Below are 23,158 nucleotides of genomic sequence, written 5' to 3'. Positions count from 1 at the left end.
TCTCATTGTTTATTTAAGAATCCATATACTGAGTAAGGCTTGTGAAACTATGCTACAAAGCAAACTAATTATTTCCAAGATCAGGTACACAGACACTTACTGCAAATGAGTTCTGTCTAACTACCTTCCGCGGAAGATTTGTTATTCAAAACAAGAAAATCTTCAAGGTAGGAACCTTAATAATCACTTGTCCTGTGAAGAATTCCAAGTAGTTTCTTCCCAATAATTGGAACTCCAAATGAATTGTTTCAGATATTTATTAATATAACTACAGTTAACCAAAAATGTAAAGAGGATAACCAGGACACTACATACTCTTTATTAAAAAATAAAAATAAGAGGCAATTGATATTTACTAATATGACTAAAAAGGTACCTCAGTATTAAGAAACTCAACTTCATTTTGAATGTCGAGCAAAAGGCTTGTATTATATTTTCTATTTGTTGAAAAAAACTTTTGGCCCTATTCCTTAACAATATGGAACAGCCTGAAGCTCAAATTTCTCTAGTATCCAATGTTTTGGATTTTGCAACTACTTAGTTAATATTATTAATACATATATCTCTTTGCTAATCAGTGCTAATTACCTCTATCTTTAAAAGAATGAAGAAATATTGCCAGATACAATCTGGGGGTACTTAATAGAACAACAACAGCAGCGACACAAGTGTTTCTAACAAGAATAAAGCTGACTGTGACTTTCTGGACAAAGCAAAAATTATACATGCATAACAATTCAGATTTAAAAAGCAATTTTTGTTTAGTCAATTTAAGGAACATTTTTATAGGGCACATTCTTAGCGCTCTAGGGTTAACTAATAGAGGAAGTCTACCTTAAGTGGTGAGTCTTATTTGGGGACTTAGAGATAGTAGGTGCTCAATAAAACTTTGATTGAAACAGAGTATACATTAAAAATGATCAATGACAATAAATGCGGGGGCCAGGTGCAACCGCTCATGTCTGTAATCCCAGCACTTTGGGAGGCTGAGGCAAGTGGATCGCTTGAGCCCAGGAGTTCGCGACCAGCCTTGGCAACATGTTGAAATCCCATCTCTATCAAAAATACAAAAATTAGACAGTCTCATAACCTGGTCTCAAAATGCATAAATACATAGATCAATATTTTAAAAAGATAAAATTTCTTTTAAAAAGTAAATAAATGTGGGATTTCTCTTTGATAGGGAAGAAAGTCGATGGCCTTCAGTAAAGACAATGATCGCTTTTGTTATGTGGAAACTGCTAATAGGGCTCGGGTAAAGGGACACAGGCTTGACAATTTACTATTCCCCATGAAAGGGCATCAAAAAGGCAAGTGCAGGTTGAAACCATACTAGTGAATCCTGTTTCATGCTATAGACTACTCCAGGTGAAGGTTTTATATCATTAGCAAGTTAATTCAGCTCATCCATCAAAATTTACTTCAACTCTATCATTTTATGCGTCAAAAATATTTTCAGAGTCACTAGTAGAATCAGATAAAAACAAAGCTTGGGACATAATTATTTCACAGCTACTCCTCCATTTTCAAGTGTCAGAAAAAAGCCTTATGAATTTGCTTAGATTATTAGTTTTCTAAATTAGCTAACTGTCAAGGTGAAGGAGGAAAATTTTGAAAAGCAGTGTCACATCTTAAGTGTATAAATGAAAACATCATGGTTTCGGCAGATATTTCCTGCTGATTGTTTGAGACCCTGCAAAAGAGTATTATAAAGCCTTATGAAATAGTAATGAATACTCCAAATATATCATCACTAAGAAATCTTCATAGTTTAGTTGAAGGAATGCCTTCGTATCAGCATTTTAGTTTCTAAGAAGTCAACATCCTTGAAGACCTGTCACACATTGAACTCTTCATTTCCTAAGTATCGTCTCCAATTTCCAGGTTCAATACAAGTCTCCTGAGAAATGTGAAAAACTGGAATGTGGAAATGTGGACAAAAGTTAATTAAGGCATAGTCTACACCTGTAAACACCTGACAAGTTAGTGAAGAAATTTCCACTATTCAGCATGAGATACAAATAACAAAGGAACTAGAAAAAAGAAGGAGGAAGTTGAATGGGACTTTTAAAAGTAGGTGTGAGTATAATAGTCAAAGATGGGGTAAAAAGAAATTTTACATGGAAGGCATTAAATGGAAAGAAATCCCTGAATAAAGGCACCAAAATAGAAATGGCTCAGGGGGCTGGGTGTGGTGGCTCACGCCTGTAATCCCAGCACTTTGGGAAGCTGAGGCATGTGGATCACTGAGGACAGGAGTTCGAGACTAGCCTGGCCAACATAATGAAACCCTCTCTCTACTAAAAGTACAAAAAATTAACCGGGCGTGGTGGCATGCACCTGTAGTCCCAACTACTTGGGAGGCTGACGCAGGGAATTGCTTGAACCCAGGAGGCGGAGGTTGCAGTGAACTGAGATCGTGCCACTGCACTCCAGCCTGGGCAACAAGAGCAAAACTTCGTCTCAAAAAATAAATAAATAAATAAATAAGAAAAGGAAAGGTTCAGGGAACCTTAGGAATCTCTGTTTTTCTAGTTATGAGGTAATTAAAAATTGTTGTCCTGGAACAGGAAGCCATGATAACAATCATCATTTATTGATTACTATTTTATCTGGAATGACACTCTGCATTTGACATATATTACCTTATGTAAGCCTTGTCTGTGAAATATATCTTACTATCCCCATTTCATGAATGATGAAACTGAAACTTAGAGAAGTTAAGCCACTTGTTAAGGCCCGAAGTATATTCAATCTTCAACCCAGACTGACTGACTATGCTTCTGCCACCATGCTCCCTTGCCTAGGAGAACCATGGGGATTAAAACCACAGCTTGGGGAGTCAAGGTGAGCAATATAACCAGAAACCTCTTTAGAAAGGTTAGAAAGTAATAGGATTAACTCAGTATCCATGTCCAGGGTAGATGTAAGGGGAAAAAGACTAGAAGCCACTGTTACCCTTCAAGGGAGAGGGGAAAGTCCTAGTTAGCCAGGTCAATGGCAGTATGGATAAGGAGGCATGATAGAGCCAATGGACACAAAACACTATTCATTTAGGTGGTTTTGATTCTCCTCCTCCACAGTTTGTATCCCTTCTGTCTGTTCTTTTTCACCTACCTTGTGCTCTGTAAAAAAGGAAAAGTATAGACATTCATTAAGTATCTATTTAATACTGTATATCAATGACTAAATCTCATAGTGTTTGATTCTAGAAATTTAAACTCAGAGGAGTTAAATAACTCACTTAGGGTAAAAATACCCAAGCAACAGAGATGTCATTCATACTTGGGGCTAAAGTCCATGCCTCTTGCCATTATTCCCCAGTCTATGGAGGTGAGTAGAGTTTGTACTGGAAGAACTGGAGTATGAGAAGGTTGAAAAGGAAGGTGGGAAATCATTCTAATTCCTTATGTCACTTTGTATATCATGTGTGTCTCTTTTTCAAGCTATTTCCAAGATTTTAATAATGCTTTCGAACTACAGTCAGAGTAGAAAATGCTAATTTATCCCTCAAGTTATACAACAGAATTATTGTACGTGAACTAAAAAAAAAAAAAAAAAAAAAAAAAAAAAAAAAGTCTCATGATATATAACCCCCTCTTAAGAAGGTCTTTAAATGCTGGCAAGCTTCTGTGATTCAAATGAGCTTGACGTTCTGTTCACAATTTTCTAAGATACTTGAAAATCATTTCAAGGTGAAATAATGAAGTGCATTAACTCTTTAAAGAGGCACTTGAAATGCTAAACAGAAGATACTAGCATTAACAGAAAAAAAAAAAATGAGCCTTTTTACAATTATTAGTGAGTTCCAAAGCTACTATGATTTCTCACAAGAGAAATAAAAGCAAGAGCTGATAGAATTATGTCAATAATGAGTTACTTGGGATTTAAAATTTCAAACAAATCCAAAATTAACAGGAATTTTTAAATTCATAAACACTAAAATAATGTATTCTATTGAACCAGAGTCTGGCCGGGCATGGTAACTCACGCCTATAATCCTAGCACTTTGGGAGGCTGAGGAATCCTAGCACTCTGGGAGGCCTGAGGCCATGAGTTTGAGACCAACCTGGCCAACATTGCGAAACCCTGTCTTTACGAAAAACACAAAAATTAGCTGGGCATGGTGGTGGGCACCTGTAATCCCAGCTACTTGGGAAGCTGAGGCACGAGAATCACTTGAACCTGTGAGGTGGAGGTTGCAGTGAGCTGAGATCATGCCACTGTACTCCAGCCTGGGTGACAGAGTGAGAAAGAAAGAAAGAGAGAACGAGAGAAAGGGAGAGAGGGAGAGAGAGGAAGGAAGGAAGGAAAGAAAGATCGGTCTGAAGAGTAAAATAGCCTCATGCTAAGGAAATATTCAAAGTTCCTTCATTTTTCTTTTTCTCAATAACATTCCTTTATAGCAAATTGACATTTTCAGAAAGATAGATTAATTCTACTGTGTATGAGTTTCATTAAATGTCATATACAGCAGACATTATATGTATGACTCATACTTTGTTGATTTCCTTTATTTGTAGATACTCCCACATGCTTTGGTACTTCCTAGACTCACACCACCACCACCTCCCCCATTCTCCAGTCCCTCATATACCTAGCTAAATTTGATTTTATGTTTATATTTCTTAACATATCTTCTGAAGTCTTTCCTTAATCCTTTTTGATTGTCCATTACATCTCATGGCCACATTTATTTAGAAACATTTAAGGCTAAAAACATTACAAATCTTCCCATATTATCAATAACCCCTATCAGTACTTTTCTATCAATATTCTCTATGAGCTAAACACCATTATTAAAATAAAATGTGTTTTGTAAAGTTTTAAATACCAGTAATAAAGTCAAAGTTCACGGCTCCTTCACCATGGTCATACCCAAAGACTGTTCGCCATGGGTCTCCTACATAACCTTTCAAGTTTTTTTTTCTTTTTTTTTAGCTGTCAAGGAAGTGATCTCAGCTACAATACCATCATTCTACTTCCAAAGATGACTCCTGAAGAATGCTGAAAAGGGTATGGAGAACACAGTAAGATCCAATTTTTAATTACGAGCCCAATGTATACGTCAAGTATGATTAAATTACACTCTTGGGGAGTTTGAATAGAGGGACACTTCCTATAGATAAGGCACAGGAATATTCTAAATGGTTATAAAATGGTTTACTTTATAAGAACACCTTTGGCAAAGAGATTATATCAGAAGACAGTTTACCTGTACTGTGGGTGTTAGTTTATGAAATGTGTCTTAAAATTTGAAAACTTTTCTGGGTAGCTTACCACATGGACTAATACATTTTTCTCAAACATTAATAATAATTGAGAATCAGTTCATAGGAGAAGCAGTACAAATATGTTCACCCAAATGCCATGAATTTATATGCCTTAAGATCTCATCTGGAAGAGAAATCCAGTGCCTATTTAACTAACGCTCAGAGACGTTAATGACACAGTTGTAAATAAATCAAGCTTGCGAACATTTAATTTTTTTTTTTTGAGATGGCTCTGCTGAGCAATTAAAATCAATCAACATAATTATTCCATAAATTTTAAGCTACTGGTGATTCAACTGAGTGAAACATCTAAGTCCTAAAACAGAATGCCAGACTGTCATCACAAATATTGGGAGAAACCTAAAATTCAAATGCTCTGAAGGCGTGCCAAGTCAACCACTAGACATGTATTACTGTTGAACATATCTGTAGAAAGACACCAATTCTCTCATCACTACTTGCTATTCCAATTTAATCATGCCTGTTAACAAAGGGCATGCATAACAGCTTCCAATTCAAAGTATTCATGAAACATGAATACAAAGTATTAATATTCTAGTTCAAGTTATTAAGTTGCAGGGACCAACGAGAATATGCACATCGAGAGCAAAAAAAAAAAAAAAAAACCACATTTTTAATAGCAAAAATGAATTGAAAAAAATTGGAAGATGAGTAGAAGAAAAAGCACACTAATAGTATCATATAAGTGAAAAGCTCAAAGGGAAAAGGAAAACAAACTCCAGCTACTTTGACCCAAAATAAAACCTTAAGAAAAACAAAAACACGTACTAACTATAAACAAACAACTAATATTCAGAACTGAACATGATTATTAAAAAGCGGAATAATATGGTCTTCCCTTTTCAGATATTTAGGAAGAGAAAGAATAAAGGCCAAAATGTCAAAGTATTCTTTTTTGGGAGTGGGATTATAAGTGATTTTTAAAATCTTTACATGTATGTATTTTATAAACACATTACTTTTATGATCAGAAAATTATGACAAATTTTAAAAGGCATGTTAAATAAATTCAAACAATTATAAGGAAAACAGTCTATACAGAAAAATATTCTGCTGTTTTCATAATTGTTTACTGTTGTCCATGGTCTAAGTTTATCGGATTGAAAAAATAGAAAGCACAAGCAGGAGATTCAGAGAATGAGTAAATACAAGATTACATCTTTCATTTAGTATTTTCTCTTTTTCTCTTTTTGCTTCTGAGACTTTTAAGGTATTTTGATGTATTTAAACAGAGTTCCAAAACATCTAGAGCTCATTTCTATTTTTATTAGTCACGAAACTAATAGACAAAGGTCATTGATTTTTTTATGTCTAAGATCTCTTCCAACTGAAATTTAAGTCGCAGAAGATATTTAGCATTTCAGAAATTATGCTTTTAAACTTTCAATAATTTGGTAGCCTCAAAACTTCATGTATTACATTTTGGGCTCCACATAGATTGGGCCATTTCAGGTTGGGAGAATCCCATTTGTTTTTTTTTTTTTTCAGAATCTCACTTTGTTTCATGTTATGCTTAAGCTTCACGGATAAATTTTATTGGTTGTGTGTCAGAGACAAATTCCACTTAAATTGGTACATTTTTGCTCCATGTATTAAATGACAATAAAAGGCAATGAATATGAGCAATTTCAAGAACTTGGTTAACTATAGTTTTAGGGAAACTGGGAATTGCTAAATTAAAAATATAGATAAAAGGATTCCATTTATAAAATAAGGATATAAAATTATAAAATATAATTTTATCTATCTGGTCAAGGATTTGGCCAGAAGAAGCTTGAATCTTCTAGGGGGTCAGTTTTTGCATTCTTATTAAAATTATGGCCATCACCAGCAACTTTACCCAGAAGGAATATGGTGATTATAGATTCAGGTTCTTCCTCAAGGCAATTAAAGAAGACAGATGAATTGAACACCACAATTCCTGAATTTTCAGGCTGCATCTTAAGTTACATTCTGCATTTGCCATTTGTCTAAAATAGTACTTTTAAAAATAGTTAATGCTTTAAAGGCATGCTCAATAGCCATCTATTCGTAATTTGTCCAAAGCCTTGGTATACTTGGCACATCCTCAGGTCTGTGTACACGCAGACTCAAAATACACAAACACTTCTCATGAAGTCCTAAGAAATCTGGCCAGGAGAGAAGTGACGGCAACAGGACTATGGGACAGCACAGATGAATACCCTTTGCCTCTTCACAGACCAAAGTCATACCTCCAAACAGAAGCACTGAATTCAATGCCCAGACTGTGTCATTCAATCTCTACCCCTATATCCTTACCTGTAGTTTGGTTTTGACATCAGTGCCTCTTGTACAAGTTAATTCAAAGCATGCATATGAACCAACTTCCCCAAGTAAGGGCTGTGATGAAAAAATTAGGGTCTGGGATCCTGCCAGGGCCTCCAGTCTCTGGAGTGTGGCCCTTCTTTCTTATTCTTCTTTATCTATGGGTTTCAAAGTGTGCTTTTAGTTCCTCAGATTCTGCAAATGATGGAAGTTCCAACTCCCTTACGGATTATTTCTTGCTTTTATAGCATCAACTGTGATGATAACAACTGTTACAGAACAGTAAGTGTTTACTGACTGCATTATGTTCGTTTCCACACTAAGCACATCACAGGCATTCCCTTCTTTAATCCTTGCCACAGTCATAAGGTGGGTCCTTACCATTTTGAAGGTAAGAGAAATGAGGCCTAGGAGCAATAAATTGTTTTCCCAGGGACACAAAGCTAGTAAGTGGCAAAGGATGAGAACCCAAGCAATATGCTGCTGGACACAAATGCTCAGAACTATTCTTCTCTTTAATTTTGGTACAGGTCAGTTTCTGTCTCCTCCACTAAATCTGTCAATGCTAGTCCAGAATAATTTTTCTCTCCTTCCAAATTTCTCTATTTCTTTAGATCTAGTTTGCCAATAATTCCTTGTAATCTTTCTATATTTCCTTTCTTTCCAACTAGATTATAAATATCTTGATTGTAGGGCTATGCCCTCTTTCTCCATGATGCTCCCCAGAGAGTTCAGCAGTGCCTCACATGAATTTGGTATGAGTCTTAGAAATTCTTGATAAATGACAGTGCAGACCTAGAATTCAATTTTTATATATCAACTACCCAAAACAACATTTGAAATGATGTAGTTCAATGTTTTACTGGTGACTGTTAAGGAGAGAGATACATTTTAGAAATCCAGGTGTGTGACCTTAAGGAAGTTTCTTAAGCTCCTTAAAACTCAGTTGCCTCACCTATGCAATTGCAGTATCGATCCCTAAAGTACAGGACTATTGTAAAGGTTAGAGATTCTACATATAGCTAAGCGGCATGTACACAGTATAAGCTGATAAAGAATTATCATTACTTAGGTATTCAGAGTAACCCTGGATTCAACTAGAAAAGTGGTCTTCAAACTATTTTACCTGACTTGAACTCAGAAATTTCAGAGAATAACTTAATCCAGGGGGAGGAATGAGAGAGAATGAATAGCAAGGGAATTTAGGGCAACTGGATGGAGCTCCTGGAGGCTGTTCCCCTATTCTGTAACCAGAAAAGTCTGTTCTTATAAGCTTCATAAACAGAAGTACTCTACGAAATTTTACTTTAGAAATAAAGCAACAACAACAAATAATCCACTTAGGAAGATAATCTAAACAATGCTGTTTGATACCACTCAGAAGGTTATAGACAACCACACTTTCAGGTCAATAAAGTGTTGCTCTTCTAGAAGTGGAAGGAATTATGAGGGTATAATAAAGTGAGTATTTATCAATGAGGCAGACTGTTTCTCCTTTAGAGAAAACAGGTAGTAAAGAATACTTAGCTACCCCAGTATGTAAGTATCCTGAGGTACTACTTATTACCCCGGGAAAATGTTCAGCTACCCCAGATCGATTCTTGAATCTTTTTTTACCTGCCTTCTGAGTAGTCAATATTTAGTCCTTAGGATCTATTGTCACCTTCACAGTGAAAACTCAATTCTTCAGGACTCCTGCAAATATTGACTGGCTCACCTCCTTGCCTGTATCCTTCAATACTCCAGGCCTCAGATCTCTACTGTTCTCAATTCCAAGGAACTCCCCATTTCTTTCTCAATGACTGTGATATATGGATGTCTTTTCATCTTCTAACTGTAGAAAGCAAAGAGTTATGCAAGCCACCTAAGACTACCTGGATCACACTATGAATTAAGTCAATGGCCACCTATGGAAAGTACAAAAGACCTTTTCACTATGAGTCCAAAAGGTTTAACTTAATACATTAGTGAGAAATGTATTTTGACATTGGAATATATGAAGACATTATCAACTCAGTTGTTTTCTTAAAAATGGCCATTTACATTTGTTTTCACTTAATCCAAACTATACTCATGACCATGAAAAGGAACGACAAAACATCAAATGAAACTTTTTCTTTGTTCTGTTTCTCTACCAACATCCTAACCATCAAGTTTAATAAATCTCAAAGTGATTTTTGATAACAACATGGCTCGACAGTCCATGATTTTTTAATTTTTCCCTCCCTCTCAATCTGTTCTTCTTTTAATTTTAGTTCTCACTATTCTTCAAAAGAATATGTTAATAATATGTACAAAGCTGATACTCTTTACTAAGGCTGTGTTTTACTCCTTAAAAGAAAAATGCAACTTTCCTTAAATATTTCTGCTCAACAGCAACAAAACAAGAAAAAAGCTGCAATGATGCCAATAATAACACTGACTACTTATTATAGAGTCTGGAATTCTCTTTTAAATTCCTCAATATAGACAATTTGATGAACATGATAGTGTGCATATGTGTAGGTTAACACTAACAGGGCAACTATAGGGTGTAGTTCAGTCCTCAAACTATAGGGGCGTTACCTGGAAGGCCTTGTTACACACAGATAGCTGTGACCCACCACCAAAATTTCCATTCAGTAAAGCAGGGGCCATAGATTTTGCATTTCTAGTGATGGCCTAGGTGATGCTGATGCTGCTGTTCCAGGGACCACACTTTGAGAAACATTGGGGTAAAGAGTTGAAGTTCCCTTACCAAAAGTTCATACATTAGGTATGGGTAGTAGGCATATTAAGAGCCTTATTCAGGAGTCCACACATGGGGGTGGGGAGCAGGAGAAGTAAAGGAGAGGTGCTTATAGGAAGGAGTTTAAATTACTGCTACCTAAATTTGCATCAGAGACTCTGTTAATGAACTACACAAACGCACTTCATGATCTTGGCCTGCATTTTCTCATCTGGAAAATCAAGGACAATCTCTTTCATCTACTAGATGGAGGTATTTTGAAGATTACATTACAAAATGCATGGGATGACAGGTTGTAAATTATAAAACATTATTAGTATGATAACCTAGAAATTTCGTCAACAAAGAACATCTCATAAGCAGAGCGGGCTTTTCAGATTCACCAACGAAGTGCCACAGTTACATTTCCTCAGTAGTCAGAGGAAATTGTAGGGGAAAATGAAGTCAAACACACTTGTCACGACTCACCTTATCCTTTTGTTATGTTATATAAGAAAAATAATTTTTTCCCAGTCTTCATTCATTGTCGTTAGCTGCTGTTTAAATTCTCATAATTCCTCCTTTGAAGAAATTGATTAACTAACATATTTTATGTAAAAAAATGTAGCTACTTAGTAATGTCTTAAACACTAAATCATGAAGTTTCACCTCATGAAATCTCCATAAGGATTTCAATGCATTACAAAAACTAGATCCTGCAATAGGTTCTGATTGCTCATTATATGTCTCTAAGGTGTTAAACTTATGACCTTCTCATCACTATGTTACAGAATTCATCCTTTCATAACAGATGTACTTAACATGGATCCATGTGCTAATATTTTAAAATTTTTGAAATCATAACATGCTGTTTAAGTTTTTGTGTAAGTGGAGTCCTCAGACCAACAGAAGTAGTCTTATAGATACACTTGTGCTTAAAAGCAAAATGAAACATTGCAGACAAAATTCAAATGCTTGTGACAGCAGCTCTATAGCAAAATAGTGTCAGACTTATGGCCCTCCTTCTCACTAGTTACAGACATGGGCCTAGTCGCTTAACTGCTTTAGGTCTTAGTTGCTTTAGCAATAAAAAGGGGGTAACAACACAACCCATCCTGAAAGCGCTGAGCTTCGTGTGTTGTTCATAGTCTTCAAATGTTATCTGGTTTAATTATTTATTGTTACCGTGGAAACATTCATTAGAAATTCATCCTGACCCTGACCTATAGGCAGGAAGGTTTCCTTTAAGAAAAATAATTACAGAAAATACAGTATTGGCCTATGTTACTAATTTGCTTTTTATTCTTCAAATCAGTTGAATAAATACTAAAAATGCCTTTAAGCAAATTGTTAAATGAATGAATGTAGATTCATTATACCAAAAACTGACTCAAGCTTTACATGTGTGGGAGCTTCTTGTGGTGCAGGTTTTTGTGTGAAAATTGCTGCTTCTGCAGGATTAAATAACAAAAACTGCTAAAAAAAAAAAAAAAAAAATCAGTATTTCTTGCCTATTGTTTAGATTTCCTCGTAAATTGCTTGTGATCTTTAAAACATAACACCCCATCAGCTAAAGTCTGACTCTTCTTTAGAAATAGAGAATATTCAAAGTATTCAATGATTTAGTAATTAAAGGAGGGAGAGGGAGAGTAATTTATCTAGCCGTAGGAAGGAATTAAATTTATTGCCTTTCTTTGACTATGGGAGGTAGCTTTTGCCTCAGAAGCACTGCTAATATATGACTATCTACCAGGCCTGGTCAATATAGAAATTGGACATGAATTTTTGGGAAAGTAGTTACATATAAATTATAAATACATTTTGATTGTAACAGTTTCCCTCAAGCCTAAGGAAAAAAAAATCTTCTCAATCTGTAGAAGAAAATATAGTTTAATAATAGTTTGCCTCTTCTCTGAAATTCATTTTTAAGCTATTTAAACAACAAAAAAAAATGAGATTAAAACGTTGCTTCTGTATGTGCATTTGTTCATGTTAGTCTGTTATGTAGCAGCATTGGTACCTAGTGAATTGATTCCTTTATGAAAGAAATTTATTTCTCAGGGATTACAAAATTGGATTTATGTTACTAATTTCACAGTATTCTTTAATAGACAAATGCAATGAAAATTTTACTAAGAAGAATATTGTCTAATTAACTCACTAAACAAGTGTACTAACTTCCCCAAGATGCTGCCAAAATATACTGTTTGCTTCCTTGTCCGCAATGATAAAACTCACGGGAAGTCACTTAACCATCCCTTCCATAACCAGGGTCATGTTTCTACTCATCATTGACCCAAATTTAATTTGTGCCTTCTCTCCTTCTTTCAGGATTCTTGGTAAAAAGCATGTATTAAACTGGGAGAAAGCAAACACGCATCTCTTTAACTTACCTCTCAAAGGCAGCACAGTGACTATCTCATCAGCCCAGTTATCTCTCCAGCTCTTTTCCTGTAGCACAGCAAGCATGATAGTACCTGGGTACTTGTGCTCATGAAAACCCAATAATAATGATATTCTAGCAATTGTTTGTGCTAACGGACAGTGTTGCTTCATTTTCACATGTGAATGTATCTTTATCAAAAATCTAATACTTAATGGTGCTCTACAATGATATTTTCTTTAAAAGTATCTGATTGCTTACTTCTTGGTTTAGGCATCTTAAGAAATTTCCCAGGTTTGCAGCTATTATAAGAGCTTCATCAATGACTCCTTTTCATTCACAGTAAAATTTGGCATTCATGTCTTTTGTTCCTTTACCAGTAAAAAGCATAGTGTGGATGAATGAGATTTAGAGTCTAGGTATTAGGTATAGGCATTATTTTTACAGCATGTAAAAGTATTTACAGCAAAAAATTCAGTCGAATCTTCTATTAGTTAATTCTTGTTCATCATTTAGGTTTTTGACAGCAGATTTTTCTGATACAGTTTGAATAATGTAATGCTTAAAACAGCTGCAAGGGAATGTAAAGCTATTTCACTACATAGACTCAAATTTATTTTAAAAACAAAAATAAACAGAAAACTCCAGACCTTTAAACTTTGTTTTTAAAATGTCTATGACACTTAGTAAAATATCTTAAGTAGTCAACTTCCTCTTTACTAATATCCTAGGAAAGTTTAAGTATGGAAACTTAAAAATATTCAAACCAAGGCAGAAAAATAGTTTTTTATCCGATATTGTTAAAGTCATCAACTTGTCAGATTTCTTGTATGATTTTTAGGCTCTTTGGCATTAGTAATGAAGTATTTTAATAAAGAAAAAAACTAAATACTTGTTAGTAACAATTTAAGGAGAAATAATTAGTCAGATATTTTGCCCAAGTAATGTCATAAAATATCTACCACATCCACCATAGATGTTCTTTGTAGATAACTTTCTGTGGTGATTATATTGACCAGGCATCAAGATGTTTCCCTGAAAAATGCTTTTTATTGAGTTTCATTGTAGTATATTTGAATGAGACCATTTGAATAATACATGGCCAAAGGTCTGGAGGCCCTGTGAGCTGAAACTCAAAGTAAGAGAAGCAGGCTTCAATTTAATATTTACAGGCAAAAATACCCCCAGTACAACACATGTCACTGAATTCCTCTCATTGTAAATGAAACGCCTTTTCCTTTTAGGTTTCTAGTAACTTCAACTTCTCCATTTTTGTTATTTTGAAGAACTTTGGGCACAGAAGCAAGGCTCAGGGTAAGTGCAAATTGATATTGCTATAGCTGTGAGGGTAGTAATAGTGAATCACACCCAGGAGTGACACTTTAGGAAAACGTGATAATGATCTGCTTCCAGGTGTGAGGATTGAGTAAGTAAGGGCTATTCAAACAACATGTGAGACATTCTTGCCCCTGTGGGGTTGAAAATGGATGATAAAACTCCTTTCACTATACAATGTCAAAATATTTCGAAAACATTTTTAAAAAATCAATACTGAAAATATTAATTGGTGCTGTGGAAACCAACTCTAACAAGTGATTCTTTTCCCATCCCCATGCCACTGGGAATGTTTGTGACTGGAAAGATACAAAGTGGCCATTTTCAGATCACAGTTAATAAAGAAAACTTGAGGCTATTTAAGCCATGAACAAACTCAAGACTGTTGTTAAATTTTGGTTTCCAATATAATGTTAATTTTATATATTTTTATTTCTTCATTCCTCAGGGAAAAATCAATAGTTATTTTATAAGGCAGAGGTAGACTATGAATATAGATCTGAATCATACCAGGATTTTTTCTTTCTATATCACTGTGGTTTTGGTTTTTAAAAAATATACTTCCTGGTGCTATCAGATCTTCCTCCTAGTGCTATCGTGATGACCACTGAAAATAAATGTTATTTATTTTCAGAAGAATGCCAATTTATTTTTTTCCCAGATGAAAACCAAAGATCTTGCTTCAAACTACCATGGTGCTTCTTTCTGTTGGATCACTATGAACAAGCTTATAATCATATTTTATAGCATATGTCAATATAGAGTTTTAATAAGAAAACTACTTCTTGATAACGTAAGCTTAGAAGAAAAAAATCCACAGGTGTTCTGATCATATTCATGAGCTGGTGAAGTCACTGAAATGTATTTATTCACGCCTGATACACTTGCAAAAACTGCTCTCCTGAACAGGAAATAAGTAATGTACATTGAAAAACTATTGAATGCTACCTAGGATTTAGTTACTACTGTGAAAATAAAATACATTAAGATCTAACTTTCAGGCTGATCAAAGAAAATAGAAAAGAAAAAGGATCATCAACATTTTCAATCATGAAGGAAAGTTGGTGATGTTAGGGTTAAGGAGGTCAAAAGCCAAGGTATGTAAGAAAGAAGAAGCTTGCATAGGTTAGCCATTGTGTAGAAAAATATTCTCCTCAGAATTAGACTATTACGCCCAAGTGGATGAATCCATTTTGAATGATACTCCAAATGGTCAATACTCTTGTCATTTGAAACTACAAATGACACGATGACAGGAAAAAATGGACAAGTTGATGTAATCTTGAATACTAAGAAATAAGTGAACCTTAAAAGCCAAATAAATTTGAAGACATGTTTTTATCACATGTAAAGAATAAGACAGCATTGGGAGTTATATTCCGTAGTCATTTTGTAAAAGTAGCATCAACAATGTGAGCTAATTAGAACCGTAACATATCCAACCTGAAGGTTTAATTAAAATATATAGAAGAAAACAGCGCTTGAGGCCTACAGTCACAAGTACAATCTCCCTAGATAGCAGAGGTGGCAGGACAAAAAGTCCTGAAACAATAATCATTATTCATACTTCATAGTGCTTATGAAACATTAGGAAGAAACAGTTGCTCACAGATATTGTTTCTGATTCATGCACAAAACCTCTGTACCTCTAAATGCAGGTATATATTTGCACATCACCAACTCTAGGCTCTTTTGTCAACACAACCTTTATATATTAAGAAGGCACTGTGAACAAACAAACACGCACACATGCACAGATGCATTCTTGAGCTTTCTCTGAGTCTGTGTTAAAGAAGAACATGTCCCATTACTCATTTCCCTTGATGATGGATGCTCTGACCCCAAAAGAGTTAGGCTTATAATTTGCATTCAACATCTAGCTTCTTCTTGTTGAATTAGATTCATAGTGTCTATTTAAATTTGCCAAATAAGAGTACAATAGATGTTAGTGCAGATGAACATCACTATATAGAAATCTAATAAGAAAACTGATGTTTATGAAGCAAACAAATCATTTTATTAAAAATCTTTGCTGTAAAATTCATGTAAATAAACTATTTAAAATATTTCTTTAATAAAAATTCCATGTTTCATAAGATTAACTACCATGTTATTACCAACTGTTGGTTTTTGGAAATTTTGTAGTTTCAATTAGATTAAAGTATCAAGCCTGAAATATTTAAAAATGTTAAATACTTTTTAAAAAAAACTACTTATAATTCAGAGATATCATCAAAATATGCCATTCTGGTCTTTTTTTAAATCTGAAAAGGAATATATTTCTCATGAAAATGAAGCATGATTGTAAAACCAGTTTCACTTAATGGAGCCATGACTATTCTTTTCTATAGTTAAGGTTCTTTTTAAGTAAGTAAAAGTTGTGGCAGATTCTATTATGGTTCACTGAGTCTCATTCTTTGAGCTATGTAATTGAATGATCACTTGAAGTAAAAACATGGCAGCATCTATCAATCAAGAGTCCTGTGCTTTCAGAGATCAAGAATCAAATGCCAAGGAAGACTCATCCTAAAAGGGGCCCATTTACAATTGATGTTACAGTGAATCCAATGAATAAAAAGGTGATTCACTAATAAGACACGTAAGACAATTTCTGGGACTCCAGCTGGCCATGCATTCTTATGTTTTTTTAAATCCAATTTCATTGTTGTATTGTCAGTTATATGCTGCACTTCAGAAGGAAAAAACTAATACAAAAAGTAGTCAATGAGATCCAGATAAAACTAATTGAAATTCACAATGTACTTGTCATTTTGCCAATAGTATTTTTTTTAATGACAAAATCTAATCAAAGTAATCTGTGATTGAAATCAACCACAGGAAAATGTATCAGAAAGACTTTTCAAACATGAAATACATACCTTTGCCTAAAGATGCAATGAACCTTACATTGTTGACTTTTGAATTCAGCTCTGTTTGTTATACAGTCATTATATACTTACTCAGGAAGCAGATTAAAAAAAAAAAAAAATCTTTTTCCTTCTAACTATTGCAGCTGCTTCTGCCAAGCAACAAAAGTTGCTAGAGAAATCACATATACACATACATGTAAAATTACGGAAACAAGCTGCTTTATTGCCCTGATTTAAAATAAGCTCAATCAGTAGAAAAGAAAAATGCTATAATATACAGCTTGATGAGCAGCTGAAGGCAAAAATATACTCAGATGCAGTTTTGGAATTCAGGAGATAACTTACTCAATGATGTTTGAATGAGATGAAGGACATTTCTCCTCTTAATTTTTCTAAACCACTGAGTAAACAAGTGGAATTTATGGAGGAATATAACCCAAAATAGACAGACATGTAAAAATTTCTTAAATATGATCCTGAGACTATAAAGAGAGAAAAGAAAAAGACTTGCTCTTATTTGATTCAAATGTATAAAATTATATCATTTAAAAAATCCTAATTATGAAAACTTATTGATTAAAGGATAATTTTCAGAAATCAGCAAGAAAATGTAATTTATACAAAACTGATTGTTAACAATCATCTTTAGGAGGAAAACAAATACATCAGCTATATGGCAGGGCAAAAATTAAAATACAAAGTAATAAAATTATAAAGATTAAATAAATGGGCATTTTAATCAACATCTCAAAGCCGTAGGGAAAAGACATTAAACATATTTTAAATATATGAAAATAGTCTTACTCTTGACGGTCGCTGTCCGGGTACAGTTGTAAAGAATAGCCAACTCCCCAAACACTTTTCCTGGACCCATGGTACACAACTTCACACCTTCTTTTGTAACTTCAACCTTACCATCTAAAAAGGAGGAGGGAAAAACAGGTTATATAAATTCTTTCTCATGCTTCATTTGTTGCATTTTTAATGTGAAGAGGAATGTTAGGCTGATTTGTAAAAACGCAGTTACCAATTTAAAAAAAGTCACCAAGAGGCAATGCAAGAAATAAAACAAAATATGGAAGTTAGGAAAAGTACATATTTTCTTAAATTTACTACTGAAAAGATTTGATATGAGATCCAAAAAAAAAAACAAGAAAAGATAGAGACAAACAGGCAAACATAATATTATTCCAAATCTGTTATTAGTAAACCATGGTAATTCCAATTTTAACGTAATTTTGAATCTGAAAGAAAACTTGAGTAAGTGGTACATTTTCTATAGCACATTTCATACTTGAAAATTCTCATTAGTAAGGCAGTTATTATGAAGAGGGGAATTACTTTGACCCTTTGCCATTATTTAATTCTGCTCTTGGTATCTTTTTATTTAAAACATCTTGCCTGACTTGGGCAAGACTGTCTTATCTGCTTCCCAGCTCTGCAATGTTGACTGTAGGAGAAAACAAACTACAAGGGTTGAGGGAAAAGAAAACTATGTTATGACATTTTATGTTTGACAAAGGGCTTGGAAAATGAAACGTTAAAGGAAGAAAAAAGCTAAGGAAACACCACATACTGGGTATACATTGTTACCTGCAAGTAAGAAAAATGCTATTTATGAGAGAAATGAAAAAAAAAAACCATATTTTTGAAAGTCATACCTATGTAAACTAAGAATTTCATCACCTAACACAATCAGGGTAGAAATAAAAAGGCAACAGAGTCCATTCTTGACTGACTTCTCCTCTTCTATTTTTCTTCAAGTTACTTATCCACGGTCTACAGAAGAGAAGCTTAATGCCTGGCAAGAGAGTTAGCTTGTGTTTGAAAGGAACTAATGCTCCTCCAGTGTTTGCCAAACTTCAGGCCTTTACACTTTGATTTCATAATTGTTCCTTTATTTGTGTGCTACCTGTAATATTTAACCTTTTAGAGTATTGACATTAAATTCACTCCTTCACTTTTAAAATAACCTGGTTTTATCTAGGCAGTAATCTTTGTAACAACTGAGGTTTAATGTGCTGATTAATTATTTTCTTTTTTTTTTTTTTTTTTTTGAGACGAATACTATGGAGATAAAATCTTAAAAATATGTGTATATATATATATATATATTATTTTAAGTTTAATCCATATACTAGTGGTACATGATTTACCCTTCAGAGGACATTATCCTACCCTGAAAACCATTTCACATAAATAGTATCAATGAAGAGAGAATTCTGCAGTAATTAGAAAAAAAGTCCATAAAAAATCTCCTCATTAGGCCGGGCGCGGTGGCTCAAGCCTGTAATCCCAGCACTTTGGGAGGCCGAGACGGGCGGATCATGAGGTCAGGAGATCGAGACCATCCTGGCTAACACGGTGAAACCCCGTCTCTACTAAAAATACAAAAAACTAGCCGGGCGAGGTGGTGGGCGCCTGTAGTCCCAGCTACTCCGGAGGCTGAGGCAGGAGAATGGCGTGAACCCGGCAGGCGGAGCTTGCAGTGAGCTGAGATCCAGCCACTGCACTCCAGCCCAGGAGACACAGCAAGACTCCGTCTCAAAAAAAAAAAAAAAAAAAATCTCCTCATTATTTTCGACTGGTGTATGCATGCCCCCTCTGTATGTAAAGAAACTATCCAGGAATGAACAAATTCAACAATTCAAAAGGCTTAAAAAGACTTGCTTAGACAAGTATGGCCAAATATTCTAGCTTTCTCGTGGTTCACTTCTTGACTGTAGGAAAGAAAATTCTTCCCCATTAAAATCAGCCCAGTAAATTCATCTTTTCATAAGCTTCAGATAGTTCCCATGGCATTTTCCTCCCTTTTTTTCAGTAGCAAGCCTATGTCCCTAGAAATTTCATCTACCACTCAAGAATGAGAGACAGGACAGAATATAACACAGAGGTTAAAAAATTTGTACATCATCTAAAGATAGACCAAAAGTTTAGTTCTGGTTCTCTTTTCTGTTCCTTACTGGCCTTGTGACCTTGGGCAAATTGCGTAACTTCTCTTTGCCTCAGTGAAATGGATACAATAAAAGCACCTATTTCATTGGATGACTGTCAAAATTGAGATAAAGCAGGCAAAATTCTTAACACAGTGTCCTGCACATAGCAAATGCTTAATTAATGCTTGCTCTTATCACTGGCATTATTTTATTATACTTTATATGGAGGTATGATTTATTAGATGACATTGAAGCACAATATTCCATCATCTACTACAGAAACTAACCAAGAACAATGTAGGATAATAGAGGTTTTTAATTTCCCCTCCTCCAGTGGAGAAAGAATTTGTTTTCAGATTCCCTCTCTATGGGGGGTTGAGGAGAGAACCTTTTACATCACATCCAAAGAAGAAAATAGAAGCTCAGAAAATCATACCAATCTTCCTAGATTAATGCAATGGCTTTGGATTTTCTCCATTTGCGTATGCCTGGCCAACATTTGATGTAATGTTTCTTCAGCCCTTACAGCCTAGTGGTAGAGACTCCAAAGAATAATATGTAACAATTTTTCAATGCTTTATAAAATTTTCTTGACCTACAGATCTAGTGTCAATTATATTAATAGATCTAAAAGCAAAAGGAATAATTCCTAAATAACTTTCATAAATAAATGATTTGTAAAACTCTGTTTCTCTGACTCTTTGGGTTTGATAATTAAACATTTTCAGTGGAAAGAAACCTATGGGCCATGCGAGTAAAACCACTACTAAGAATTCTATTAGACAGTTATGAAGTTTTTTTTTTCAAGGAGGAGTAACAACAGGACTATTGTTTTAGCTCAGTGGTTTCTTAAAGGAAATCTACGGACTCATTACATCAGAACTAATTTATAAAGATCAGATATTCTCCCCATAGGAAAGAGTGAATGTCCCTTCACTGCCACGACCACCATACTCAGTTGTACTGCCACTTCTTTCCTGAAAAACCATGCTCATATAACACTGATCTGTTTCAACTTACTGACAATTAATTTTCTAATGAATTATGTTTCCTATTCTCTTATGACATTACAATCAGAATTGTATAAGTCTCCAAAGTTTAACATTTGTGAACAAGCTCACTTCTGGTTCAAACTTATTTTCCTGATCTTATATTTGCCTAATTTTCTGTTTAACTTTTTTTTTTAATAAGGTAGGTATAAATTATACATATATGTATATAAATTATTCATATATATGAATAATCAGTGCTGGTAACAAAAGGTTGTATTTCACATTAATTGGAATAGCTAAAAATCACTTAGCTATATTGTATTTGAGAAATAGCAGTTTTGACATAAACATATTTTCCAGGCTAATTTAAACACTGGAAATTCAATATCCTCACAATAGTCAAAAAAGTAAGGGATGTGATGTCATATGATAGATGAGAATGATCCAAAAAGCACTGCTTTTTTTTGTTTTTTGTTTTTTTTTTTTTTTTAGATGGAGTCTTCCCTCAGCCAGGCTAGAGTGCAGTGGTGCTCTAGCGCCACTTGGCTCACTGCAAACTCTGCCTCCCGGGTTCAAGCGATTCCCCTGCCTCCGCCTCTCGAGTAGCTGAGATTGTAGGCACGTGCCATCATGCCCGACTAATTTTTTTTTTTTTTTTTGGAGTATAGTAGAGATGGGTTTTCAACATGTTGGCCAAGATGGTCTCAATCTCCCGACCTCATGATCCACCCCCCTCGGCCTCCCAAAGTCCTGGTAGTAGAGGCGTGAGCCACGGCACCTGGCCCAAAAAGCACTGCATTTTTTAAGTAAACAGAAAGACATAAATGATAAACAAAACCCAGTGTCTGTACTTTGTTACCCTGAGTCAGAATTTGGTATCTTTTCTCACACCTGTTATGTGAATGGGGAATGGCAAATTCAAGGAGGCAGGACACACTGGGTACTCTAATGAAGGCTCTTTCAGAGACATTTAGAAGTATCTCAATTTTCTAAGAGTCTAGTGAGTTACTGGTCTGGTATGTGAAATTAGTTAAGCTAATTTACTAGGCCTCTCACCAGTCTTGTAGCAAAATTAGAAGTGATTACACATTTACAAATGATTTCCAAGTATAAATGTGTGGTTCACTTAAGAAAGCTAAGAATAATAAAAGCTTACTGCCTACATCCAGTTACCCCTAATCTCACCTAATCAATTTCCTTTCTTCCTCTATTATTAAGGTAGTCATGAAGCCATTTCCTTAGTTTTATACTACCGTAAGGAGTTGTGTTTTTTTTTTCTTCTTTTTCATTCTGTGGCTACCTCTGAGATTAGTTTTACACGGACTCCATTTGCATAGAAAGTAGCTGAACTTATATGTTATTATTTAAGTGGGAAAGAGGGTAAAACAAAGAGGGAAAATGTCAGGTAGGCTGAATATATAGCATGCTTTTGCCAGAGACATACCAAATTTAGAAACAGCTCACTTTGGAGGTTTTTATATGTTACAGTTTGCTGCTAAGTTTAGAAATGCATTTTGATGAGTTTACTGCTGGTCATCATTAATTAATGTGATATCTATTTCTTTTTTTTTTTTTTGAGACAGAGTCTGGCTCTGCCGCCCAGGCTGGAGTGCAGTGGCCGGATCTCAGCTCACTGCAAGCTCCGCCTCCCGGGTTCACGCCATTCTCCTGCCTCAGCCTCCTGCGTAGCTGGGACTACAGCGTCCGCCACCTCGCCCGGCTATTTTTTTGTATATTTTAGTAGAGACGGGGTTTCACCATGTTAGCCAGGATGGTCTCGATCTCCTGACCTCGTGATCCGCCCGTCTCGGCCTCCCAAAGTGCTGGGATTACAGGCTTGAGCCACCATGCCCGGCCGATATCTATTTCTTTAAAAAAAAACAGACATTCATTAGCATTTATTCATGATTGTTTCAATACTTCAGTTTAGTTTCAGTTTCAAATATGTTAGATTTCAAATCAAAGATTTCTTTTTTAAAGAGTATCAGAAAGTTGTTTTCTGAACACCTTACTAAGTTCTAGACTGTTTCTACTAATATCTCTAAGCCCAACAGTTACTAGAGGCTATTAGATCTTTTACTTGGGGAACAAATGATAATCCAAAATGTGGTAATTTATGTATTCTGCTTCTGTGCATTTTACTATTTATATTTACTTTTTAAAAATATATGACTAGATTGGTATAATGTTCACTTTGTCCTCTTACAGCCATATTCATAAAGAAGAAATATTTAAAAAATTCAAATCATTTTAATTTGAATTCTACTAAATTGCTGAAGTTGCTTGTATAAGAGAAGATTTGAAACAGTTGGCTAAAATGAGGTTTAAAGGGTTAATTATAGTTTTATTTAGCTC

General features: G+C 34.8%; 1 protein-coding gene across 1 annotated transcript in view; it reads right to left on the bottom strand.

Annotated features, from left to right (window-relative positions):
- PRKG1 (protein kinase cGMP-dependent 1) overlaps positions 1-23,158 on the bottom strand; it is a 1,246,104-nt gene that overhangs the window by 813,369 nt on the left and 409,577 nt on the right. Inside the window, exon 3 of the mRNA XM_023225157.2 lies at positions 17,680-17,793. Within this exon, the coding sequence (XP_023080925.1) occupies positions 17,680-17,793 (114 nt within the window). The remainder of the gene's footprint in view (positions 1-17,679; positions 17,794-23,158) is intronic.

The sequence above is a fragment of the Piliocolobus tephrosceles genome, chromosome 9 (genome assembly GCF_002776525.5).
Source record: "Piliocolobus tephrosceles isolate RC106 chromosome 9, ASM277652v3, whole genome shotgun sequence".
Classification (NCBI taxonomy): Eukaryota; Metazoa; Chordata; class Mammalia; order Primates; family Cercopithecidae; genus Piliocolobus; species Piliocolobus tephrosceles.
This window is presented reverse-complemented; position numbering and strand designations above follow the sequence as displayed.